General features: G+C 47.3%; 1 protein-coding gene across 2 annotated transcripts in view; it reads right to left on the bottom strand.

Moving 5' to 3' along the window:
- The window catches only part of DPF3 (double PHD fingers 3), a 249,968-nt gene extending 224,805 nt beyond the window's left edge, over positions 1-25,163 (bottom strand). For both annotated transcript variants that reach the window (XM_029951159.1, XM_029951160.1), the window contains exon 1: positions 25,132-25,163. In XM_029951159.1, the coding sequence (XP_029807019.1) occupies positions 25,132-25,163 (32 nt within the window). The remainder of the gene's footprint in view (positions 1-25,131) is intronic.
- Positions 25,164-25,600: the final 437 nt, after the last annotated feature.

The raw sequence follows: 25,600 nt of genomic DNA, 5'->3' as shown, positions 1-25,600 counted from the left end.
TTGATGATAATATTTCTTGAATTGAATCCAAATGTGCTTTTTAAAATGATTTTTTTTTAATTTTAACCTCAATGGCATAGCCCAGAGATAGTTCCCTGTGTGTTTGGATCAACCAGTTTGCCATCCAGGTCCCAAGAAGACCCACTGGACAGTTTTCTAATCTCTTCCCCGGGTGGAGGTCCAACAGGGGCAGGCCCAACAGCGCCCCGACCTATTGGACATTTCCACCTGGATGTCAAATCAGCATCCCAAGCCAACCAAGGGCAAAGCTGAGCCCACACACAACTGGCCCCACGGTCTCACCATCTTAACAATCATATTCTTCTACATGCTCGGGCCCAAAACCTTGGAGTCATCCATGACGCCTCTTGTTGTCAGACCCTACTTCCAATTTCTTTGCAAATGCTGTCATCCTTAGCTATGAAATGTGCAAAATCCAATCACTTCTCACAGCCTTTACAATTACCACCCTGCTTCCACCCACCCCTTCCTTACTTGTCCCCTGTTTGGCCCCTGCTTTTCTCCAATTACTCTCAACTCAGTAGCCAGGGTGACACTATAAACATCCTCCAGTGGGTTCCCAATACCCAAGAGATGCCAAAGTCCTCATACTACTCTCCCTCTCTCTTGCCCTGCTCCAGCCATACTGGCCTTCTTGCTGCCCTTTAAAACATCAGCCACGATTCCACCTCAGGACCTCGGCACTTGCTATTCCTTCCGCCTTGAATCCACTTCTCCCAGATGACCCTCAAATGACACTTTTCAGTGGTGCCACTTTCCCATCAAGTCTGTTGGTGTATATTCAGGCGCCCAGGCCATTCTACCTGACCTTACCCTTGCCTGGGGTACTGAGGGTATGGGCCCCCTTATTTTAAACTGTCCTCCCCCAACACCCCCTGTCTCAACTCTCTGTTTTAGTTGCCCTCATTTACCACCAGCTCATTTTTTTGAGGGAGGGGAGGGGCAGAGAGAGGAAGAGAGAGAGAGAGAGAGAGAATCTCTAGCAGGCTCTACACAGTCAGTGCAGAGCATAATGCAGCGCTCAAACTCACAAACCATGAGATGGTGACCTAAGCCGAAATCAAGAGTTGGACACTTAACCAAATGAGCCACCCAGGCGCCCAGCCAGCATCTCATGTATTTACTTACTTAGGTCATCATCTGTATGGCCCACTAGAAGGTAAGCTCCAGGAAGGCAAGGATTTCACCCATTTTGTTCATTGCTTTATGTCTATAACCCAGAATAGCACTGGTTGCTCAATAACTACTTGAATTAACAAATCAGTCTTGGGACATATAAAAATATTCTTATCTCTCCATCATGGAGGGAAGCTCACGAATCCTCTGAAAGACATAGGATTTAGTTCACAGCAAAATATAAATATATTTCAGGCCTTTCTCAATCAAATATGCTGTAAGGCATTTTGAGAGGGAAGGAAATCTCATTTCATTTTTATTCACTCTCCTGCTTCCCAAGTCAGGGTCCACTTGCCCCTTCTCAGCCCAAAGCTCAAAAGCATCTGTTCAGAGGATGCAGAGGAAGTTCAGGTGGCACCAGACCCAAAGGCAGTTACCACCCACGAAGTTGAGGGTAAGAGAAATGACCAAGAAGGAAAAGAGAAATGAGCACATAGATGAGAAACATGTGTTTAAAAATCCCATCCCAGGCCATGGGTCAGCTGAGTGAAGCTGGCACCAGAGTGACAAATTAATTTCATGACCCTGTTGCTTTCATTAGGAACTGCAGGGCGATGAAAGCAACTGAGATGTAAAAAAAGTTCATGGCTGTCGATTTTCTTAAACAAGTCGGTAGTGAAATCGTCTGTTCAGAGCGAGCGGATGAAGTGGATTTTCAGGTAAATGGAAAACCCTGGAATAAGTGCCGAAGAGAAGAAATGGAAAAGGCTCAGAAAAGAGGTTATGATGGGGCACCGAGGACCTAGCTGAGGGCCGAAACCATAAATGTGTAAGGGAGCCTATCGATGCAGAGCGTACGCATATTTTACAAATATTATATATCGATGAAGCTTTATGCCCCTGCAGCTACACTGAAACCAGCGTTAAGGCCCTCGGAGTGATCTGGAATCTCTATCCCTACTTGGTGTGAGATGGGTTTGCTGGCGTGTTTATTTGATTTTAATTAAGTTTGATGGGCTGTGAGGGTTTTCATTACTTGCTTTGACCAGGCACATTCCCACCGCCACCCCCACCCCCAACACAGACCCCAGTCGCTTCGGTCTGTGTTCCTGCCACAGCCTCTCCACACAAGCCATCCTGCAAATTAATCACCCTCAGTGCCCATCCTGCGTACCTTAAATAACTCCCTAGCACCTACAGGGATCAGCGCCAAAGCTTTCACACCGATGCTTATACCAGGTGCTTCACTGTCTGTCCAGCCTTCTCCCTCTCTCCGGCCACCACGCACGCCGTGCCTTTTCGAACCCTACCTGATCTGCATGGACAGACCCAGCCTGAGCCTCGGAGGCTTAGGCAAGTTGCTTAAAGTCTTTAGACTTTTGTCCTCTATAAAATAGTTAACACTATCTGCTTCCTAGGAGGATTATGGATTAATGTGTGCGAACCACACAACACAAGACTGCTGAGCAGAGTAGGTGTTCAAGAGACGGTGACTGGAACTAGTGTAATTATTACTCGAAACGGCTGCTGTGTAATGATGCGTCTATTGCAGCAGCCAGCTCACAGCCACCTGCACAGAACACACCAGGTCCGCAGCCATGAACACTGTTACCGTGTTCTCCTTTGGGACTCCTCTCTTGGTTTCCGGTGCACTCTTCTTTAGGCTTATCTTAAAAGTCAACTTGCATCTTAGACTCTTAGAGTCTTCAACTTATATTAATATTCAACATATGTCTTGTCCCTCAGATTAGACAGGAAGTTTCTATAGAACAAAAATTGTTTCCTCTGCTTTTTAGTATCCTTCTCGGTGTGAAGCAGAGCCTTCCACTGTGGGAGGTGCTAAATAATTCCTGGTCAGTGTGCCATGCTAAGACATCGGCTCCCCTCTTAAAGGGAAGGCTTCTCTCTCCTCAGCTCCGTAACTTCCACCCACCCATCAAGGCCTCCTTCAGGCTCGCCTCCTCCATGAATCTGCCCGGTGAAACTGATTTCTTCCTTCCCTTCTTCCTTCCTTCCCTGTGGCTCCCACTATCTTGTCATACTTTGCCTTAGAGCTTCTAGGCTTTTAGGAAAGGCAGAGCTAAGGGAGAATGCACATGCAGTCCTCCTCACTCCCTTCAGGACTCATTTTATAAGTATGTTCTTTTCTACACACAACCCTCGTGTAGCCTGGAGTCCTCCTTTTTCACAAGGAGGAAGCAAAGGTTTGAGGTGGCCAAATACTGGTATTTCAACCATCAGGACTCTGGACAGCTTTTCACAGGGATTCTGCCACCCATGGCTTGATGCTGGAAAACGTCAGAGCAAAAACAAAAACAAACACTGGAGTACAATGAGCTACCATTTCAGGCCTGGTAGAATGGCTAGTACCAAAACAAGTGTTGGCGAGGAGACGGAGAAAAGGGAACCCTCGTGCACTGCTGGTGGGAATGCAAATTGGTGCAGCCACAGTGGAAAACAGAGTGGAGGTTTCCCAGAATATTAAAAATAGAACTTCCATAGGGGTGCCTGGGTAGCTCAGTTGGTTAAATGTCTGGCTCTTGATTTCGGCTCTGATCGTGATCTCACAGTTTGTGGGATTGAGCCCTGCATTGGGCTCTGGGCCGTGTGGAGCCGGCTTGGGATTCTCTTTTCCTCTCTCTCTTTTTCTAATTCTGCCCCTCCCCCACTCATCCCTTCTCTTCCTCTCTCTCAAAATAAATAAATAAACTTAAATATTAAAAACTAGAACTACTGGCGACTTCCCTGACTCCCCGCTCCAGAGTCACGGAACCTCGCCCGGGAATTGCAGATCCCAATAAAGGCCTTCTTGGCTCCATAAAAAAAAAAAAAAAAAAAAAAAAAAAAAAAATAGAACTACTCTACGATCCAGCAATCCCACTTCTGGGTATTTATCCAAAGCAAATGAAGACACTACTCCCATTCACTGCAGCATTATTTACAACAGCTAAGAAATGGAAACAACGTAACTGTTTATCAATGGGTGAATGGATGACCAAAATGTAGTCTGTATATACACACATAAAGGAGTATTATTCATCCATAAAAAGGAAGGAAATCCCACCATTTGCATCATGGATGGACCTCTATGGCATCATGCTAAGGGAAGTAAGTCAGACAGAGAAAGACAAATACCGTATGATCCACTTATATGTGGAATGAGAGGATAGATGGGTGGCTGCCAGGGACAGTGGGTAGTGGAGGGTCAGAGGTGAGGGTGTCCAGAAGGTACAGACTTCTGATTATAAATAAGTCCCGGAGATAGAAGGCAGAGCATGGTGACTGTAGTTAATAATGGTATATCTGCAAGTTACTGAGAGAGTAGATTTTAAAAGTTCTCATCACAAGAAAAAAAATTTTAAGTATGTATGGTGACATCAGACTTATTTTGGTGATCGTTTTGCAATACATATAAATATCAAATCACTATGTTGTATACCTGAAATTAATATAATGTTATAGGCTGAATATATCTAAATTTGTTAATTTAAAAATAAAAAATAATAATAAATAAGGGAAAAAAACCTGGAACCCTCTGCGGTGTATGAGGGAGGTAGGGCTGGAGATGTGGGTTTCAAGCCCAGTTCTGCCCTTCCCTAAGCTGTGTGAGGCTTGACCACGGTCCCAGACCTTGCCCGGCCTCTGCCACTGTGTCTCAACAGGAAGGGAGAGCACCTGTGATCTCTAAGGTATTTCCTAGATCTGCAGTTTCAAGCCCTGGCCTTGCCTATGAGCTGTACTGTTAACGGGACAAATTGAATCAAAAGAGCTTTCTCCCTCTCTGGTCATTAGCTGGTAGGGGCAGTTTAAAATCTTGTCGGTCCTTCTGCCCATTCTCTTATCTGGCATCATTCAATGTGTATTTATTTTTGAGAGAGAGAATGAGTGGGGGAGAGGCAGAGAGCGAGGAAGACACAGACTTTGAAGGAGGCTCCAGGCCCTGAGCTGTCAGCACAGAGCCGGATGTGGGGCTCAAACTCATGAGTTGTGAGATCGTGACCTGAGCCGAAGTCAACACTCAACTGACTGAGCCACCCAGGCACCCCTCAGGCATTTCATTCAATGGACATAATAATGAAAACATCACAGGGCAAAGTCTGAACCACTGAACAGATACCGTCCTCACGCCCTCCCCCCCCCCCCGTTATGACTGTTGAACTTGGGTGATGGATTTATAGAGGTTCTTTATATTATTCTGCTTACTTTCATATAGGTTTGCTATCTTCCATACTAAAAGCTAAAATAATGATAAACCCACCTAATTCCACCCTTTCGTGTACTAACTAGATACTTTCTAGTTGGATCTCATGAACCACCCCCCAAAAGGTACTGAATCTTTTTTTTTTAAGGAACTACATCTAGAAATTATAAGGATTCACCTCCCCTTGCACACTAGGGAACAGAGGTATGAGGGCCTGGGTGGTTCAGTCGTTAAGCATCTGACTTCAGCCCAGGTCATGATCTCACGGTCTCTGAGTTTGAGTCCTACATCGGGTGAGCTTGTGCCCTGCTCTGGATGAGCACAAGCGCCACATCAGATTAGTCCCCTTTTCCTACTCTCCCCCATCTCTCTCTTTCCCTCCAGGGATTCTCTCTCTCTCTGCCCCTTGCTCACTTGCACCCACTCTCTCTGTCTCTCAAAAAAACAAGCAAAACAAAACAGAGCGATGAAGAAAGAAAGGCACAATGCGATGCCTCACACCAGCTCCGTCACTTTGTAACTACATCAGCTAGGAAACTATGGTCACCAGATCCTTGTCTGCTCGAGTGCATTCTTGCGAGTGCATTCTTGCGTCACTTTGTAACTACATCAGCTAGGAAACTACGGCCACCAGATCCTTGTCCTACAGAGGACCATCTGTGCCTCCAAAGCACTTGTCCACAAGTAACCCCCACACACATACACACACGGTTAAAGCATCACTACATTTGTTGTTGCAGGTGCTGGTTCTCAAGCTCGTTAGGAGGCACAAGAGTCAGAGTGCACGGCCTCCCCAGCGAGATTCTGGTTCGGTGGGTGTAAGAGGAGGTCCGGAAGTCTGCTGCTTCATCAGTCACACAGGTGTGCCTTGTGTCGGCAGCCTATACCTTCAGAGGCCCAAAGGAACAGTCTGGAATAAGCAGCAGGGACAGCAGAGGGAAGCAAACTGCTCCAGATGCTACTTGGGAAGAAAATCAATCTCTCCAGAGATCCAAAAACTTCCAGGGTAGCGGATGGGGTGTCAGTTTCTTTACACTACCAAATGGGACTGGGAATGATAGGAAGGAGGAAAGCAGTTAAAGGGGAAACTAGTGTCAAACCCTTTTCCGCCTCATGCCTTGTCCTTCATGTACATGCTCCGATCTTATTTTTATTTTCTGAATTTTGCCCAGAAAAGCCTCCTCAGAACTCACCTGTCCCGTCCTTCCCAGGGCATATTGCTAAATCTCTCTGTATTTCCAGGGGAAATAGTTAGAACGTGAATCAGATCAAGCCACTTCCTAACTTATAATTTCTATAACTGCTCACTGCTCGTAGGGAAAAGTACACATCTCTAAAATTCCCATCGAGGCCTGTGTGCTCTGACCCCTACTGACCTCTTACCATATCATGAGCCCTATTTTCTCTCCTTCTCTGGCGCTCCAGCCACAACAGCCTTCCCTGTTTCTTCTAATGTGCCACAGGACCTTTGCATGTGCCACTTCTCTGCCTGGGATAAAATGTTGCCTCTTCAAGGAACCTTTCTCTCAATACACTAGACCAGAACAGTGTTCCCTTCCATACTCTCTTACATCCTGCTGGCCTTTCCAACATAACACAGATCCAAATTTTATTTACGTATGTATATGATTAATGCCTGTCCCACTGACTGGACAGTAAGCTTTTTAAAGATAAAGTCCATATCGGTTATGCTTGTCATTTTATATCCAGAGCCATAATAAGTGGTAGATTATACTTGTTTGACCACAGAAGATAAAGGCCAAGTGCACTGTGGTCTGGAGAGACTTGTGAATATCACAGAGAAACAAGGCACATGCCGGAGGGGCGCCTGGGTGGCTCAGTCGGTTAAGCAACCAACTCTTGATTTCGGCTCAGGTTGTGAAATCAATCCTTGCATCTGGCTCTGCACAGACAGCACACAGCCTGAATGGGATTCTCTCTCCCTCTCTTTCAAAATAAATAAATAAACATTAAAAAAAAAAAAAAGACACAAGCTGGAGAATTCATGACGTAAATGACAGGCCAGATGAAGTGGTGCACTTTCTCCTAGAAATGGGTGACTGTGAATCTTCTCTGTTATCACAAGGGCAGTGGTCACCAGACAGCACAAGATCTCAGGCTCTCTTAAAAAAAAAAAGCATCTGTCCAGGATTGTCCCCAGAGGACGATGAGAATGTGACTTACCCCTCAGGGAATGTGAGGGCTGGAAAAGAGGCCAGGAATGACTGAGGACCAACCTTCTCAGTGCCCTTCCTGTCATCTCTCTGGAAATGTACCTTTGTCCCTTGGTAGCAGGACTCCGAGAGAGCAGGGAGAAGGTCACAGACAGAAACGATCTTCCTCCGTCCTATCTGGAGCCACAGAAACAGGCGAGCTCAGGCTATCTTCCTGCAGGCCTCTTTTCCCCAGAGAGGAGTGGGGGGTGGGGCGGGCGGGAAGATTTAGAACAGTCAATTCAGAAAACAGGGTGGTTTTCTGCTGGGTCATCAGACCCAGCCCATTCAAGGGATGCGAAATGAGCGGACGTTTTGGTTCTCTGACTAGGCTACTGAGTCCCATCAATTACACCACGTGGAAAAAACTTTGGACAGTTAAAAATAACATAGGGGTCTGGTGTTTGGAAGATCTGGAGTGTGGAGTGCCAGCTTGTCAAGTACAGAGCGCTGCCTACCCAAAGCGTGTGCTGGGAACCCACGTACATACACCCACCAGGACAGGAGGGCCACAGAAGAGACGGGCACCCACCCCGGCAAGAGTGCACAGACCAACTCTCAACAGTCACCGGCTTTGGTCTGAAGGACTTTCCAGCCGTCTTCCAGCTGTGGAAAGGGTAGTGCTCACCCAGAAAGGAGGCACCTTCCTCCCCCTTGGAGGAGGCAGCAGAGGCTGGAAACGTGAGCCCAGAGTTGAGTCATGTTGGAGTCAGTTCACCCCTGTGTGTGGTGCTGCTGCGTCTGTGACATTCTTGTTCTTTCTCAGAAGGACCCAACAGCAGCACCGAGTAAGCTGTGTGCAATAGTCTGAACTCCTGGGCAAAATATCCCATAATAAACCTGTCTCGAAGTCTCATAGCACATTTCTTCTAAGAGTAAAAAACAATACTCATAATGCCATAGAGTTGTAGAACTTCTTTCTTCTAAGGAAATCAGAGGGTCTTTTACTTATGATCTAATTTTCCTTAAGATGTCAATGTGGGGAAAAATCAGCTAGTACATCTTTCCCTTTTCTGGATAGAAAAACAGGGTCCCTGCAGGGGTGCCTGGAGGACTCAGTCAGTCAAGTGTCTGACTTCAACTCAGGTCATGATCTCATGGTTTGTAGGTTCAAGCCCCGCATTGGGCTCTGTGCTTACAGCTCAGAGCCTGAAGCCTGCTTCAGATTCTGTATCTCCCTCTCTCTGGTCAGACTTTGTTTTTCTCTCTCTCAAAACTAAATAAACATTTAAAAACTGTTTTAAAAAATTTTTTTTAACATTTACTTATTTTTGAGACAAAGAGAGACAGATCATGAGCAGAGAGAGATGGAGACACAGAATCAGGAGCAGGCTCCAGGCTCTGAATCACCAGCACAGAACCCGATGTGGGGCTTGAGCCCACAAACTGTGAGATCCTGACCTGAGCCACCCAGGTGCCCCTAAAAATTTTTTTAAAGAAAAGCAGAGTCCCTGTGAACATCCAGTTAGAGGGTAATATATGCCAACTCTTCTAAGCCCTTGATGTACTGTAACTTACTCAATTCTTCCAACAACCCTCTGAAAACAGAAACTATCATTCCTACTTTACAGATGAGGAAACCAAGGCACAGAGAGGTTAGGAATCCTGCATGTGGTCAGAGGCCTTGGATTTGAGCCCCAACTCTCCAGCCTCAGAGCCCGCATTTAAGGTACAGGCCACATCATAGCCCCTGCTTGCCACGCTGCTTCTCCCTGGGACACAGTGTGTGACTGTCAGAGCCCAAGGCTCCAAGAATCCTTGAGCAGAGCCGTGATGCTGCCGAGCTTCCCCCTGAAAGCTAGCTCCCTGGCCCCGGGGCCTTCCTGCAGGGGGGAGTAGGCAATATGCAGGTAGATAACAGGGTAACAGGGGTGCCCATGTGCCTGGGTGGCCGTGGGGAAGCACTATCCACAGAATAAGCCACCTCAGTCCTCCCGGAAGGAAACACAGCCTTTAGGACCTGCAGCCTCCCCTCCCCCCATCTGAACCACGAAACTAATCCTCAAGGCACGAGGCTTTGATTGAGCTACAAGGGTCAGCATTTATGTTTTCCTCCCTCGACTGGATTTGTATTTTTATTTATACCATTTATGGGTTTTCATTGTTGTTTTGCAAGAAAGGGCATTGTGATTGAAGGAGAAAGCGGGGAAAGACTTTCTAGATCTACGACTTGGACAGGCGTCCCTCTACAATCCTGCCCTACTAAGCAAACCTGCCCATGAGTGAGCCAGGGCAGTCCTATGCCTGACCAGATGGGGGGCTCACGCCAGTGCAGGCCCCCCAGTGTGTCCACTGCACCCCACCCCTCGGAAGGTGCCCTGAAAAGGACCCAGAGTGTATTACCCAGGAAACCAAGAAGGGGGATTCAGTTCAACCTTAGAGAGGGAGCCTCTGGAGGTGGGCCGTGCTCCCTGCTGGGGGACAGGATGACAACTAGCCTCTCTCCGAAGCCTCTCTTGGCCTCCAAAGTATTCAAATACTTCCCAGGAACTGGCTGCCGAAATGGGAATCCGCTTAGAACAACCTGGACCTGGGCGAGTCCCCATTTTTACCTTCTGTTCAGGGACCACCTTCCCACTCCCAACCAGCCAAACAGACCCACTTGCTACCCTCCACACATTCCCTCCCACCTGGCCTTTCTGCCTGGACAGAGGAAGCGGATTCTCCATGGAATTACTAAAACGCTTCCCGAATCTCTGTTCACTTCCCTTCCGTGCCTGCCTTTCCCCATCCTTGCCCTCCGCTGCTCCTCTGAGCCTGACTAGATCCACTGTCCTTCCAAACTCTCTCAAAGCCACCTCCTCCTTGAAACCTTCTCTGACACCCCAACCACAGGACCCGCTTTCTCTTTTCTGATTTCACAGACCCCGTAGGGGCTGGACCGCTCATTTAGTGCAGTGTAACCTCACACCCCGTGTTTCTTCTCACCCGGTTTGCTGTGTGCAAGCTTTGACCTTTTCCTCCTTCCCCCTCCCCTCTTCCACATTTATGAGACTGAGTGTGCCCTTCCTGGGGACAAAGCAAACACTCTTCCCTTCTTTTCATGCCCCTTCACTGCTTTTTGATCAAGGTGCGATGCCGGAGGAGAGGAGAAAGATGTCAACGGGGCAAGGATGAGGGAGACAAGAGGTCAGAAGGAAGCCTAGGCTGGAGATGCAAACCTTGCCATTAGGCATTGAGTGGATTATTTCTCTCTTTGGGGCTCAGAGAATGCTGGGGAGGCTTAGGTCTGAGTCAAGAAATGAAATAAGAAGTAGAAAGCAGACGGAAAATAAAAGGGTAACCAGTGGGCTTTTCTTTCCTGGGGATTTCAAAAGCTACGATACGGCCTGGAGGAGAGATGCCAGGAAGTGGGCCAAGGCTGCCGGATCTGGGTCTCAGAGAAAGGTGGGGACATTTCAGAGCTTTCATATTGGCCAGACCAGTTCATCTGGGTTGAAAAGGAGACAGGCACTCCAGGCAACAATGGGCAATAATAAGGATTGTTCCATCAATCAGGGTGCCTTTAGTTCTGTATTTCTCAAGAAACTAAACCCATTCCAGGCAGGTATTGGGTGCTGGGTGGCAAATGATTGCCAGAAGAGGGACCCAAACTATTGAGTCTTCTCAGTTTGGCAGGTCATGAAATAATAAAACAAGAATCCTACTGCTCAAAGGGTAGCAAGAGCCAACTTGGTCTCAGAAGGTTCGACCTCACGAACCAGTCCGTCTCTATCCCTCCTCTGATGCTAACTGGGATCTCTGGCCCCTGAGATGGCAAACAATGCCCCCTGGTGTGCTTTGGACCAGAGAACTATGGGAACCTCCCGAATTTCACAGAACTCTATAGATTAGCGTTCATCTCAGCTACCCTGTGTGTAACTGACCTAAAATTAAATGATCCAAACCTGTTTCCCATCCCCCAGAGATGTGTGTAATTAGATAAAATGAGGACAGAATATGTATAAGTATCTGTTATACTGGGATGGCTGCCCAGAAAGGAAATGAGCACCCGCACCCTGACGGCCCCGTGTGCGCCCTCTGTACGGCAGGGCACGCACTGGGACTGAGGGACAGTGACTTTGAGAGTAAGTGCTAGTGCATATGACCTTTCCGAGTTGACAAACACTTTTGTACAAGTCTGCTCCTACCACCTATATTTTGTGCACCCTCAGCATTTTCTCCTGCTCTCTGCATTGAAGGATGTCTACTGGATCAGAATCTGAATTAAAATGTGACTGGAGAAGCCCATCACCACCTCCGGTCTTCACCTTACTCCTGACCCAGATCCAGGCCTCTTCTGGGTGGTACTTTCTTCCAAATAGCCCCAACACTGAAGGATTTGGAGCATGAAAAAGCAGTAAGAGGATATACAGAAGTTACAGTGATATTTTTCTCTCTCAATATGAAAAATGAAGGCCCCCACATGATCCACAGGGCATAATTTTTTGTTTGTTTCACTGTCAAGCAAATTTATCTGCATTGAACATAGTTGGGACAATGAGTCATAGGGAAAGTTATATCTAGGTAGGCATTGGTACTATGAAAGTACACGAAAGGCATGGTCTCAAAGGATATGTATCTGAAAACAGTGACTGAGCCATAGTTATCTCCAGAACTCAATAGGACAGATAGGTCCCAGCACTGAGTTAAACCATTCTTAGTACTCTTGCGTTCGGATCTCCTCTATCTTAAAAACTCATAAAAGTCCTCAGGTGTAAGTACGGCTAAAGGAAATCCCATACATAGCTGAATACATAGTAGACACTCAAGAAAAACATGGCTGATTTATCAGTGGCTATTCACCAGCCCTGGGTTAGTTAGTCCCTGAAGGAGAGAGAGCAAAATAAAAAGACTTGTCTTTACTTCCCAAGACCAAAGAGGGTCTTAGATCCACAAAAATGAAGTGGTAAAGAAACAAGAGCCTAGAATAAATGACACTGACATTTGTCATGGCCGTACATACCGCACTGAAACAAGGCCAAGCTTGTGCCTGTTTCCCAACTCCTGAAACTGAAGAATTTGGGGAAAGGAATTCTGTTGCCTTTTCCAAATGCCCGCAGTCAAGGGAGAGAATGAGAAACACGTCAACTCTAAAGGGCCGGAAGCAAATCAGGGAGGAAGGGCACTATGGCTGCTTGCAGGCTTCGTTTACTTGGTTATTCCACACATATTTATTAAATGCCTGCTATGCGAGATCCTGGAATGAGAAAGGCACAGGCAACCACCATCTCAGCCCTTCAGGGCTTTGTTCCAACTAATCAGAGTTAAAGAATTTCCGTGGCCGTGAAAGAAGAGGGTGCTTGGGACATTGGGGCTGAGGCAGGTGTGGCCAATTCTACCTGAAGGTCTGCAAGGACTTCACTGGAGAAGCGGGGGGAGGGCTCCGAAGTACCTGGGGGTTGAGCAGGCAGGTGTTCATGGGGTGCACATGGGGCAGAGCGGGGCTAGAGGAGCCACAGCAATTTAGTGAGACTGTTGGGGAGTCTGAGGGGCGCTGTCGAGTGGGATACAGAACTTGCTTCAGAACCGCAAAGTTCACCCACACCCCACATTCTGAGGTCCCTAACCTGGAGCCCGAGGGCATCTGGGGCATCCACTGATGGGCTCCTCGAGATGTGTGAACCCCATATGCAGATGTTCACATCAATATGCTTTTTTTGGCAAAGGATTCTCAAAAGGGTCTATAGTCACCAAGGAAAGATGAAGAAGGACACTGAGTAGCCTGAACACCACACCGCGGTATAAAAGCCATTGTTTTCTGTCTCTGCTTCCCACATATTGTTTAGTATCTGACATCATAGGTTTTTCACAACTAGGAGAGCTAAAAGGATGAGGGCAAGGAGATAGGAAGGAATCACAAGTCTCATCATCAAAACAAGTATCTGTGTACTATGTGCCAGGCACTGGCTAGATTTTAAAGACCAATATCTCTTTCCACGAAAGATATGTGGAAATATGTCTTCTCGACCTCCTATTCCTGAAGCCAGGATTACAAAGCCAGGTCCCTAAATGTGAATAAAAGTCACCTAGGGCAATTCACTGCAATCCCCAGATCAGGTTCAAACTTTAGTTGGTAGTTGCCTAGCAACAGGTGACCCTGAAGACACATCACCAAACCAAGATGCCAAACAGGCATTTTTTGGACAAGCTGGTTCTGAAAAAGAGCCCCCACACATGTCTGTCCACCGGGTCTCTCTGGGACTGCTGGGGGAGGTGTAGACCTTGCAGGCAAAACAAGGCTAGAAGGCAGAGTTTGCACACGGTGTTGTGTTTTCCCACTTTGGGAAGCGGAACATAGAACTGAAGCGTATGGGAGAAGGCAGCCTGAGTAGAGAAGGCAATTGGTGCCTCTGAACTTCCTCTTTCAGACCAGACCTACTCTTACTCTTCCCAGCCGTATCTAAAGACACAGAGTCATCATCTCATCGCTCCTGGGTTCAAGCCCCGCGTTGGGCTCTGTGCTGACAGCTCAGAGTCTGGAGCCTACTTGGGATTCTGTGTCTCCCCCGCTCTCTGCCCCTCCCCCACTCACACTCTATCTCAGGCTCAAAAATGAATAAATGTTAAAAAAAATTTTAATGAATAACTAAAGACACAGAAAGTGGCACAAGATCTGACTCACACCTATACCCAGCACTGCCCTAAAGTCATCACCAACCGCCAACTACACCCAAGCACTTTTTATCCAACTGTCCAAGGCAGCTCCTCTCTTACAGAGCTAGCAAGCATGAAAGAGGCAAAGAGATCTTACTTTCTCAAATTCAGAATTTTTTTTAATGGGAAGCTCAGAAATTCCTGCAGCTGATTCAGGTGAGCCTGGGATTCCTAAGACAAAGATTCTAACCCAAACCATCACATAGGCCAATGCTCACACCTCTCCCTGGTACAGGTGGTAGAAAGCTCGGGAAGATGGGGCCTTCTTAAGAACCCATCATTGTCTCTTCTCCAGAAAGGTCTTGGGGGCTGTGGGAAGGGGCAAATAAATATATCAATCTGGAAGAGGTTCAGAAAGAACAAATGCGGAAGTCAAACAACAACAAATAAAGCGGATATAAATCCAGATAAAATATTAAAATCATTAAAGGGCTGCTGCTCCCTGAAGATTGGGAAAAATGAAGAGAGTTAATTAAAAGCAATCTCCATGCACTGCTGAGCCAGCCGGCCCTGATAAATCAACAGCTGGGGCTGCTGTGGAGGGCAGTCAAGGGGCTTGGGGGTGGGGGCTGCCCGAGAGGGGGGGCTGCTGCAGAAAAGGCAGTGACGTCAAATTGAACACAGCGACTTAAGTTTCCTGTCTGTTAAATATTTTATGGCCACTGTGTAAAGTTGTTCTTTGATGGGGAGAAAATGATCAGTGAACCAAGAGAGAGGAAGAGATGGATGAAGGGGTAGTGTTTTTTTGATTCAAAACCTACTTGGAACTGTGATGTCAGCATTTCTGTCTGATCTTATCCCAAATGCAAAGGCCTTTGCTCTTTGTTCTCTACCTGAGTGACACAGGTAGATGCATCTTCTCAAATCTCTCTACAAAACCCTGGGTGATGTTTGTTTAGGCAGACTGAGGAAGGTAGTGCAAAGTCAGAGAAAGGAATAGAGAGAGATAGAAAAGACCTTGCTGACTTTGAGTACCAAAGAAGAAGGAGAAGAAGAAGAAAAAGAAGATGAAGAAGAAGAGAAAAGGAAAAAAAAAGACTTAGCACAAAACTAAAATGTCAGCAAAAATGGTGAGAACTTCCCTTTTTCTTGCTTGCTTTCTCTCTTTTTCCCCCCTTTCTTTCTCTACTTCCTTCCTTCCCTCTTTTTTCTGCAGTCCGATAAAGTTTTTGTTCTTCGTTTTAAACCACAAACAGCTCAAGATTTTCGGGCTCAATCTAAATAAAAAAAAACCCAGCAATTTTCAAAGCGTTACAAGAACTGCCCTTGTCTATTCTAAGGGAACCCTCCAGCTCTTCCTTGATGGAAATATAATCAAGAAAAATGATTGGGAGAAAGTGTTTTTTCTCCTCGATAGAATCGGGATTGGAAGGGGAGTGTGTGCATGGGGAAACATAAGGAATTATGCATTTGGATATGCATTTTAATTAGGTGGACAGAAGCAGCCGCCTGTTAATTTTTCTTGCTTGTTTCCACTTAGCATTCATCACAGGCAGAACCACCAGAGAGCGCGCCCACGATAATAGATGGTTCTGCATTGGCTAAGTCCTCAGGGAAAATAATTAGCAGGAGAGAATATATTCTCTCCACTCCCACTACCCCATCCACCCTGCCCTCCCCCATCCCAGCACCGCATTGCCTCCCTGCCCCCGCCCCCCAATGGACAGTGGGTTCCCTAGGAGAAGCCTAGGGGAGCAGTCAGCCTCCTGGCTCACAAGCACTTCTGTTGTCCTGCCAAAGAACCAAGGCCTGGAAGGAGAAACAGACAGACTGGAGGCCTTCCTTGGAGCGAAGGCTCCTAGATGCGGGGAGAGAGGCTCTCTGCCGCTTGGTTCTGATGGCAGCCTGGTAGTCAGTGTTGGCCAGACAGGACGGAGGAAGCCCCAAAGAGGGTGAGACAGTTCTCCCTGAGCTCAACTGGCAGCAAACAACGACGGGGAAAGTTGTTATTTGAGGATAACAGAAGTCCAGATGATGTTTTTCACTTAATTTGCTTTTAAATAGCAAAGGAATGTTGTCGTGTTGCAGCAGCTTCTATCTGAAGGCTGGCAATCAAGAAGGAAGTCTCTTGAGTTTTGACCCCCCCCCAAGATGCGCTCCATAGTCTACTTTTGTATAAAGAATCCATTCAGACAGCCGATTTCCTGTGTCAACAGCTCACCCTCCTTGCTGACCAGCAGACTAGAGCTCCAGCCAGCCCCACGGCCACTGCTGCTCTCTTCCCAGAGTCCTCTTAATAGAAGGGGGACTCAGAGACTGCAAGATGACCAAGGCCAAAGTTCCAGGCAAGCACTCTCTTCTGCCCTCTGAGCTTTTTGCAGGTGAACTCAGTTCAGGGCTGACAATGGGAAATGAAATGAGGGCTTCCCCTGAGCTCATATTCTCACCTATTTCAAACCCAGACAATGGGAGAAATCCCAATGAGATCCAGAGGCTATTTACACACAGCTGGATGAATGAGGCTTTGCATTTCCTGAGAAACAATGATTAGGCTTGATGTGTAATACCATACTCATTCCATTTATTTTAGTTTTAATATATTAAAATAATGTTTAATATATGAGGTATTGTTGACTTTGAGAAGGCCTCAGTCAGCTAATGGAAACTGTGTTCTCCCAGTAACACCTCCCATTTGCACTTTACACCTTTGGAAATGTTTTCACATCCATTATTTCATTCGGGCACCTTGGGGGCTAAGCAGAGCTGGGTGCAAGGGAAAGACGGAGAAAGGAGACACAAGCTTTTCTCATGGAAGAAGATCTGATTTACTAACTCTTGCCTTTTAAGCTGACCCATCCTCCCAGGGATCCCCTCGGCCCCATGTTGCCAAACAAAACGTCCACTCTGCCCAGGAAACTAACCAAAGGTTGAGTCCAAGACTCACCAGGGAACTTCTACTGTTGCAGCTCTTTGCCCCCACAAACCCAAACCCTGCCTGACACCCCCCCCCCCATGCCCTCAAGGAGTGGTGGAGACAAGGGGAGGACAATCCTTGTGGCTAGGGATGGAAGAAGTGAGTCTTTGGGTTCTCAGAGGATTTAACCACCTCCCCCCCCCCGCCCCAAAAAAATAATGCTGTTCCTACAGGGAAGGGAGAATAAGGAGGTTGAATTTCAAGATACTATTAGCATTTCCCCCTAAGTTTATAAGGTGGGGGTTTACTACTTAGAAACGTAGTCCCTGAATTTTAAAGAGTCTAAAAATGAAGGGGCCTAGGCATATGCCCACGAGAATTGAAAGCAGGGACTCAGATAGCTACTCTACACCCATCTTCATATCAGCATTACTCATGATAGCTAAAAGATGAAAATAACCTAAGTGTCCCTCATTGGATGAGTAAACAAACAAAATGTGGTATGTACACACAATGGAATATTATTCAGCCAGTAAAAGGAAATTCTGTCACTTGCTATAACAGAAATGAACCTTGAGGACAATGTTAAGTCATGAAATGACAAATATTGTATGATTCCACTTCCATGAGGTGCTTAGAATAAGGAAATTCATAGAGACAGAAAGCAGAATAGTCGTTACCAGGGACTTGGGGGGCGGGGGGAGGGTGGAGGAGATGGGAGTTACTGTTTAGGTGGCATACAGTTTCTGCTTGGAATGATGAAAAATCTTGGAGGTGGCTAGTATCAGTGGTTGCGCAACATTATGAATTTACTTAATGCCACTGAACTGTACACTTTAAAATGGCTAGAACGGCATGTTTACAAGTTACAAATGTTAAATATACGTGTTACATATATTTTACCACAATTAGAAAAAATCAAGGGGCTGCCTCTGTCTGCTTGAGGTCAGGGTGACCATTTTGGGTTTTCTTTCATTTTGCCTAAGAATCACAATTTCGGCTTCTATGAACTCTCTGATGGGTTTTGCAACCCCTCTTCCTCCTTTAGGCTCATAGAAAATAATTGCCAAGGGAGCTTCCAATCAAAGGAAAGCCTGATAATAACACCCTCAGAGGAATCTGGGATATTCTGGAGGCATGTCCCTGAAGGAGGGGCAGGGAATTCTAATTTAGATGCTACTAATACCCACCTGGGTATGGCAGGCCTCTGTATATCTGCTAATCACCTCCATTCCCTCAGCAGTAACATGGGGTGCGCTAGAGGAAGCTCAGTGAGACATTAGTACAGGTCCACTTACTTCAGCTATCTAAACAGAGAGGTTTCTGCATCTGCCCAAATGGAAGTGAAGTAAGCACTTTATTTCCATGTTAATTGGAATGGTTGCCAAAGGGGAGGACAGGGCCAGAGAGATTGTGGATACATGAAATCCAAAGGAGAAAAATCTTTTGCTTGGTTTCCCCTCTCTCGCCACACATTTAAAGAAAAGAAAGGGAGGAAAAAACGACAGATGTTCTCAGCAATTCCAGTCTTTTCCACAACCCAAAACTTGATCTGAGTGATTAATGAACAACAAAATAAGCCATTAGTCTTCCCACTTCTCTCTCCCCTCTCCATCCTCTGGTTGGGGTGCTAAGGAGAAGAAAAGTGTCCAAAGGGGAGAATCAGAAGGAAAGACCACCTTCTAAATGGCCCGCCACCTGGCCCTCAGCTTTAGCCTCAGGCCCTGAGAAGGGAGAGGCGTGCCCTTCATGTTAGAACCCCAAGTGGTAGTTCGATGTGGCAGGACTGGGCTGAGAAGATGAAACTAATGCAGAGTCTCCCCGTCTTAACAAATCTCCCTTAGAAACACACTTTAAAAATAAGAAAGAATTGGAACTCTGGCCCCTAACTGTTCTCCCTGTCCTAAGTGACCATAGTGAGAGCCACCAAGTTTTTGACCTGAAAGGAATTTGAGCAATCAAGGTGGGTCATCTTCATCTTGGTGACAAGGGATTTGCAGTTTAGAGAAGCTCTGTGTCCAAGATTGAATAGCAAGTTGGTGGTAAAACTGAGAGCAGAGCTCAAGGCTCTGGATTCCTCTCTCACAGCTTTTCTACTCTGATATACTGAAGACCTCATAGCTACAAAGACAAGCCAGTGGTGAGAAATGAACATGGAAGAGGGACAGATTTGAGACCAGGCCATACTGAGAGCAGGTGGAAGTCTGGGGACTGCAAAACCTCTTTTGGTGAAGCTTTCAGTCACAATTAATACAAACAGCAGGTTTTCAAAGTGAGTAACAACAGAAACGTGCTCATTTCACAGCAACCTGAGATGACCACAGTCTCTGGATTCAGAAGGGGGAGGAGAAGGTGCAAAAGGGGGATTAGACATGTGTCATCGTTTCTCAGGCTTATAACCAAGGTGGGAGCAGGGAAGGAGGACTCACTGTGGGCTATTTGAACCCCAGTATTAGGCACTCTAAGTCTAATCCCCCTGCCCCTCCTTGCTCCCAAACATAGCCCCTCTCAGCCCTCTCCAGGCTTCCCTCAACACCTCCCATACTACTACTATTCACAACACAACCTAGAAATTCCCAACACAGTCCGCTCCCCTTTTCCCACCCACCCCCACCCAACACCTTCTAACCACTGCTTTTAAAACCGTGATGCAAATCACAGGCTTCAAAAAACCTTCCTTGGGTGACAGTTTTACGATGCTAGCTCCATTCATCCATATGGTTTGACAGACTGTGAAACACTAGTAACCGGACCAATAAGAAAAACAAATTACAAAAACACCACAACACCTCATCTCTCCCCAGTCACTCACACAACTAAAGAAAACTTTGGAACTGGCAACAGATCGTCATATCTGCCTCTCTCAGCGTTAAACAATAATCTTTTCAGAGTTCCTGACCACACAGCAGTTTTAGCCACTCACCTACTCCCTTCCCTTCCCCGCCACCCCACCCCACCCCCAGGCCACTTTATCTTTCCTTGTTACATACCTGCATATTTAAGGACTATCTAAAGCTAGGGTCATGCTCACATAGGCCCAAGCAGGGGGGGGGGGGGGAACTGTGGCTTCACAAAAACTGTGTCAGTGGTTGTGGCATTTCTTGGCCAGGGGCTTGCCACATTTGGCTACATTTCTGTCTTCTACTGACTTTCAGAACACTCAAAAACCACAAAAGTTACTTTGCAGAGGTTGGGACAATAAACAGGCCTGGATTCTGGTGCTTTTTTATGACCCAGCCTCCACTACCACTACAATCAGCATGGCTGCTCTTTGAAAACAGAAACGTCAGCCTCAGTTTCCTTTCTGTTTTTGGTGCAAAACAAAGCATGCTGACCATAGCATTTTATGTTTTGCATTGATCTGAGCAGATGGTTCTGAAACAACTTTAGACATTATGTATTGTCTTTCTCAGATGTATCCAAATTCCAGTTACCTGCATGATTGCAAAAAGAGGAAGCAGAGAACTCTCCAATTAAGTGGCCTCTGATTCCCAGCCCATCTCAGGATCTCAGCAGCCCTCAACCTCCCAGCCATCTCTGGATGTCCCCAAGGTGGTCTGCAAGCCAGACTATTTTCAAAGGTTTACCCCGTGACAATGCCTCTACATGGGTTCTGGCCAAAATTAATATCCTTTATGGTTATCTCATCAAAGCCAGACATTCTTCCCGATGAAAAATAATGTGCTAATAAAGTTTGGGGGATTCAGGGCTTTTGGGGGGAGGTGCAACCAGAAGCAGATGGAGAAGGTGGTTCTTAGGCATCTGTTGGCTTAAAATATCTGAGGGTCCTTTTTCATAAGGGACTAAAGTAATGTCCATAAAAGGCTACAAGTTCACAAGGTTCCAGCCTCCCTATTCCCCACTTAGTACCTACCCACCCACGTTGCCCCTCTCCAACAGAAAGAGCTAAGAGGAGATTAGAACCAGGAATGCAACTCCCCCCACCCTCTCTTCTCTGATATCTAAACTGAGTGCGCAGCAAGAGTGAGGTCTGGTTTGTAAGTGGCCACAATGACACAACTTTCATAGGCACAAAACCACTTTAGATTAGAATACAGTGTATCCAGATCATAGGCTGTATAAAGAGATGAAGATTTGTGGTCCATCTACACACATGACCTGCTATTTGACCTTGGCTAAGTAAGTGTGTATTTACTTCTCCCAGAATTGTGTCCTTAATAACAAAACAGAGATATAAACACATACTTCCAAGCAAGGTGAACTCCTCACAAAAGAAAATTTCAATACAATTATCTATCTATGTGTTCACAGTTATAAACTTGACAAAAGTGTACTGGTCTCATTCTTTTTAAACAAATAGTTACTTGAGGAAAAACCCTATTGGTTTATACAGAATAATTAAATAATAATAACAGTTACTCTTTTCTAAGCAGGCAGTTATAATAATAGATACATATGTGCATAATCAAGTCTGGCAGAAGGTGGCAGACATTCCCAGTTAAGTGCATACAAACCAGTGTTTTGATAACTTAATCAAAGAGTAAGTTGTTTAAAGTGTTGATAGCAGATTTGGGGGAGGATGGCTCACCTGAACTAGAATAACAAGTAAGATTGGAATTTATATGAAAAGCATTATTTCCCAGATATGCAGAAATCAACCAGGATATGTTATGTGACTGACTTACACACAGACCTAATCAAATCCATAGTTATGTTATCTGCGTGGGTTTACTTCACTACATGGCCCCTATCTTGCTTGTATATGTAAGAAATGAAGGTTACTCACACATCTAGGCTCAGACAATGTAGCTGCTAAATTAAATAACGTGACTGCCCATTTACACATCATACAAATCTATCAATGCTTTTAAATTCTATTTGTCCAGATGTGACCGCTTGGTTGTGGGGCCACCTGCCGTGTCCTCTTTGTGATCTGATCAGTCCAGGCGGCTCCTGTTTCTGCCTCTAACACCCTGTTGGGCAGTAATAAGATGTTAAAGGCGCCAACAGAAAGAAGCCAGGCTGTCAGCTTCAGAGAGGAAGGGGGTGAAGGGTACAAGGAGGAGGAATAAGAAAGGGAGTTGAGGGGAGATCAAAGAGGCAGGAAAAAAGCCAAACTGCTAAGAGAGGAGATGTGGCTCCAGGAGCTAAAGACCCTAAGGAAGACCCCAAAGCAATGAGATTCAAATTGTGCCATCCAGTTACTGGAGCTATTGAATTATTGAATGTCCCACATGGAAAAAGCCAGTATAATAAAAATGGTCCATACTCAGATAGGCAGAGCCCTACAAAGGTGTTGCACGGAACCTGAGCCTCTTTCTCACCAGCACACTAACGTACCACCACTTTATTCCCCAATCCTAGAGGAAACCTTTGTGTGACCAGTTTCTGTAGGGGGCGTTGGTGTTGTTGGCTTTTTTTTTTTTTTTTTTTTAGGAAAGGGAGAGAGAGACTGGGACACACACAGAGAAAATGCTAATGTCGTTCAGCTCCGTTTCATTGTCAGGAGGGACACAAGAGGATAAAACCTAGCTCTCCAAACCATTCTCCCTGCTTCCCTCCTCCCAACACCACCAACCATCCCTTTAGCTGGATGTGTTTCTCGCTTTGTTCTAATTTATCCCATGCATAATTTATTTACGTGCGTATTGTTTCCAGATCAGCAACTTTTAAAAACAAATGAAATATAAAAGATGTTTTATTAAACAAGTTGTTTTTAAAAATAAAGGCAGATGGTGTAGGTCTCCCAATAACGTGTGTGCTCCTGCCACAGGAGTTTAAAAACCGTCCGGAGTGCAGAAGGCTCGGCTGGGGGCGGGTGTATTGCTTACACCTCCTTACCTCCTGGGAAAGGGGTCGAGATACAAAAAGGAGGGGCTAAATAAAAATGACCATCAACGCCTACCTAGAAAAAGCAGGCAGGAGTGCTGTGTGTACGCTAGCGAGTGCGTGTGTATGATGACACAGAATTACAAAACACCTCATTGCAACTGTCTCTATACAAAGTACAAGTATAATAATTCAGAACTAATTCCACCAACCAGCCCGCTTCTCCGTTTCTTCCTCCACCTCTAACCCCACCCCACTCCCACCCCCAGACACCCTTGCCAAACAGGCACTCTTCTGCAGTTCAAAAAACAAAAAAACTGGAGCGAGCAGGGAAACCCTGGAGCGTAGAGATACTGCGCCTGCCCGCGCGTGAGCGGGCTCCAGGGTAACGATGGTACCGCTTTCCCAGTAGGAAATAAACCTGGCGCACATGTGAAATAGGTTTCTCCAACTTGAGTTTACCAGGTGGCATCAGCCCACCTATATGATTCCGGCTGGAAATGGGGAAACTGCAAATCAGCTGTGGGTTCGGTAGAAACTCACAGCATCAGCGGTGTGGCGGCGCGAGCCACCGGGAGCGAGGATGCGGCGAAGTTACGCCCATTTATTCTGCCATAAAACATTTTCTTTCTTGGGCGAAACGCTGTGGCGTTCAAGTGCAGTGTATCCGAGCTTGCGAGCGAGAACTAAAGCCGGGAGCTGCTCTATGATCAACATCAGCTTCCAGTATCCTCTTAACTGCAGCTTTAATACATATGTGTGTATTTAAAACTCCAATACGGGGGGGGGGCGGGGGGCGGGGGCATTACTACCTTTTTCACTATTATTGATCGGAGAGAAGCTGGTGCACACTTCCGATTCTCCTCGCGCGTTCCTTCGCGTTAGGAACCCCCCTCCGCCCCCTCCAGTGCGAATCTGCTTTTCAACTCCAGGAGGAGCCTGGGGTGCCAACGCGTTGCGCTGAGTTGAAAGAACCTGGACTGGCATCGGCCACACACCCGGGAGAATTCTGCACGAAACGCCCCCCACTCGCGCCTCCCACCTTCTGTTCGCCCGCGGCTACCAACCCAGCTGGGAAGTCTGGGTCCCAGAGGTGCGGACCCCGACCCACGACGCGCCGCGATCAGGAGGGAGACCACCTCTGCCAACATCATCGCCAATAGCACCCCTTTTAGAGCGACGCTAGTTTTCCGAAGCCTTCCCCCCGCTCCGCGATCGCGATCGGACTTGGCGGCTTAACAGTTGCACCGACTGGAAGGAAGGAAGGAAGCCAGGATGAAAAGGAGGGGGAAGGAAGGCAGGCAGGAATTGGCTGTCGGACCCAGGGACTGGTCCCCGCATGTCCTCGCCCAGCCCGCCCCCCTGCGTCCGGGATCTGGGCGTCCGCTCAAAGTCTCCCGGCGGCGGCCAGAGGCACCTGCCCCTCGCTCTGGCCGGGAGCAGAAGCTGCAGGCTCAGGCGGGGAGCCTCAAGCTGCCTCTGCCCGCCTCAGTTTTTCACCCAGAGGAGGCGAGAACACTATTCATGAGACCCGCACCTTCCCTGCCTTCAAATCAACCCCAAGTTAACCCGAGTCCTTAATTTACTATAGCCAGTTCGCCCACAAACACAGACACACCGGTGACCGCCCGGAGCGCCGTCACGCTCTGGGGGGCTGCCCCAGCAGGAAAGCCCCGGGCAACCACCTGGGCCCCAGGGCTCCTGGGACCCACCGCTCCCCCTGCGGTCCTCCCAACTCCGGAAGGTTTGCACAAACTCCCCGCAAGGGATCGGAAGGCGTAAAGCGCCCTGCAAACTCCGGAGCTGCCACGGTCCGCTCGCCCCGGCGGACCAAGCGGCCGGGCAGGGGCTGCGGACTCAGTAGACACGGGGCTCAGCCAAGTGCACCCAGGCGGCCCCCGCCCGGCTCTCGCCCCCAGCTCGGCCGCCCCCGCTCCGCGCTCGCCGCCCCGCGAGGCCGGGCACTCGGGGGACCGTGCTGTCCCCGAGCTACCCACGACCCCCCTGTACAGCACTCGAGCGCCTAGCTTCTCTGCCGCTAACCCCTCTCGGTCCGTCCTCCAATTAAGCAGAACACAAATGTAACAATTTTCTTCTTGTTAATTGCATCTCTTGACATTTCTGCGCTTTGGGGGAAAAAAAAAGAAGATGAAGAAGTAAGAGCTGAAAGAAAAGAGAAGCCCCGCGGCGGCTGCAGGCGCCTGCAAGCGCAGTGCATTGGCAGCGCTCGGCACGCGGAAGGCGCCTTTTTTTTCATATTGAAACCAGGCGGAATATGTACATTTTTTAGTCTTACTTACGCTTTCAGGGGGTTGTGAATGACAGTCGCCATTTTGCTACAATGTAACAGAATATTGTCTGTCTCAGAGTTCTAAAGGTTCGCTCAGGGGAAGCGGCGAGCCAATCAGAGCACGGGATACCGGCCCGCTGGCCAATTGGCGCTGCTGGTCGCCAGGTGGGCGGGGCCTGCACGATGGTAGTTATTAGGGGAGCTGTCAAAGCCCAGAGGTCACTCCCTTTTGTAGAGCCCGAGAGCAAGCAGGTCTTAAAGGGGCAGTACCGCGAGAACAGCTCCTTCTTGGATTTGGGAAAGTGGAGAAGCACCGGAGAGTATTCTAGTTTGTTTTGAGTCCCTACTTTCTAAATAATTGCCCAGAGTTTGCACTCCTGGACAGAAATATTTAAGTATTGCCAACAAACCCCTGAACCCCATTCATCAGCTTTTGGCTTTGCTGTTACGTTTTTAATCCCCCAAAGGGCAAATCCCCT

This window comes from Suricata suricatta, chromosome 9 (assembly GCF_006229205.1).
Source record: "Suricata suricatta isolate VVHF042 chromosome 9, meerkat_22Aug2017_6uvM2_HiC, whole genome shotgun sequence".
Taxonomy (NCBI): Eukaryota; Metazoa; Chordata; class Mammalia; order Carnivora; family Herpestidae; genus Suricata; species Suricata suricatta.
The sequence above is the reverse complement of the archived record's forward strand: the minus strand, read 5'-3'. Positions and strand labels throughout refer to the sequence as shown.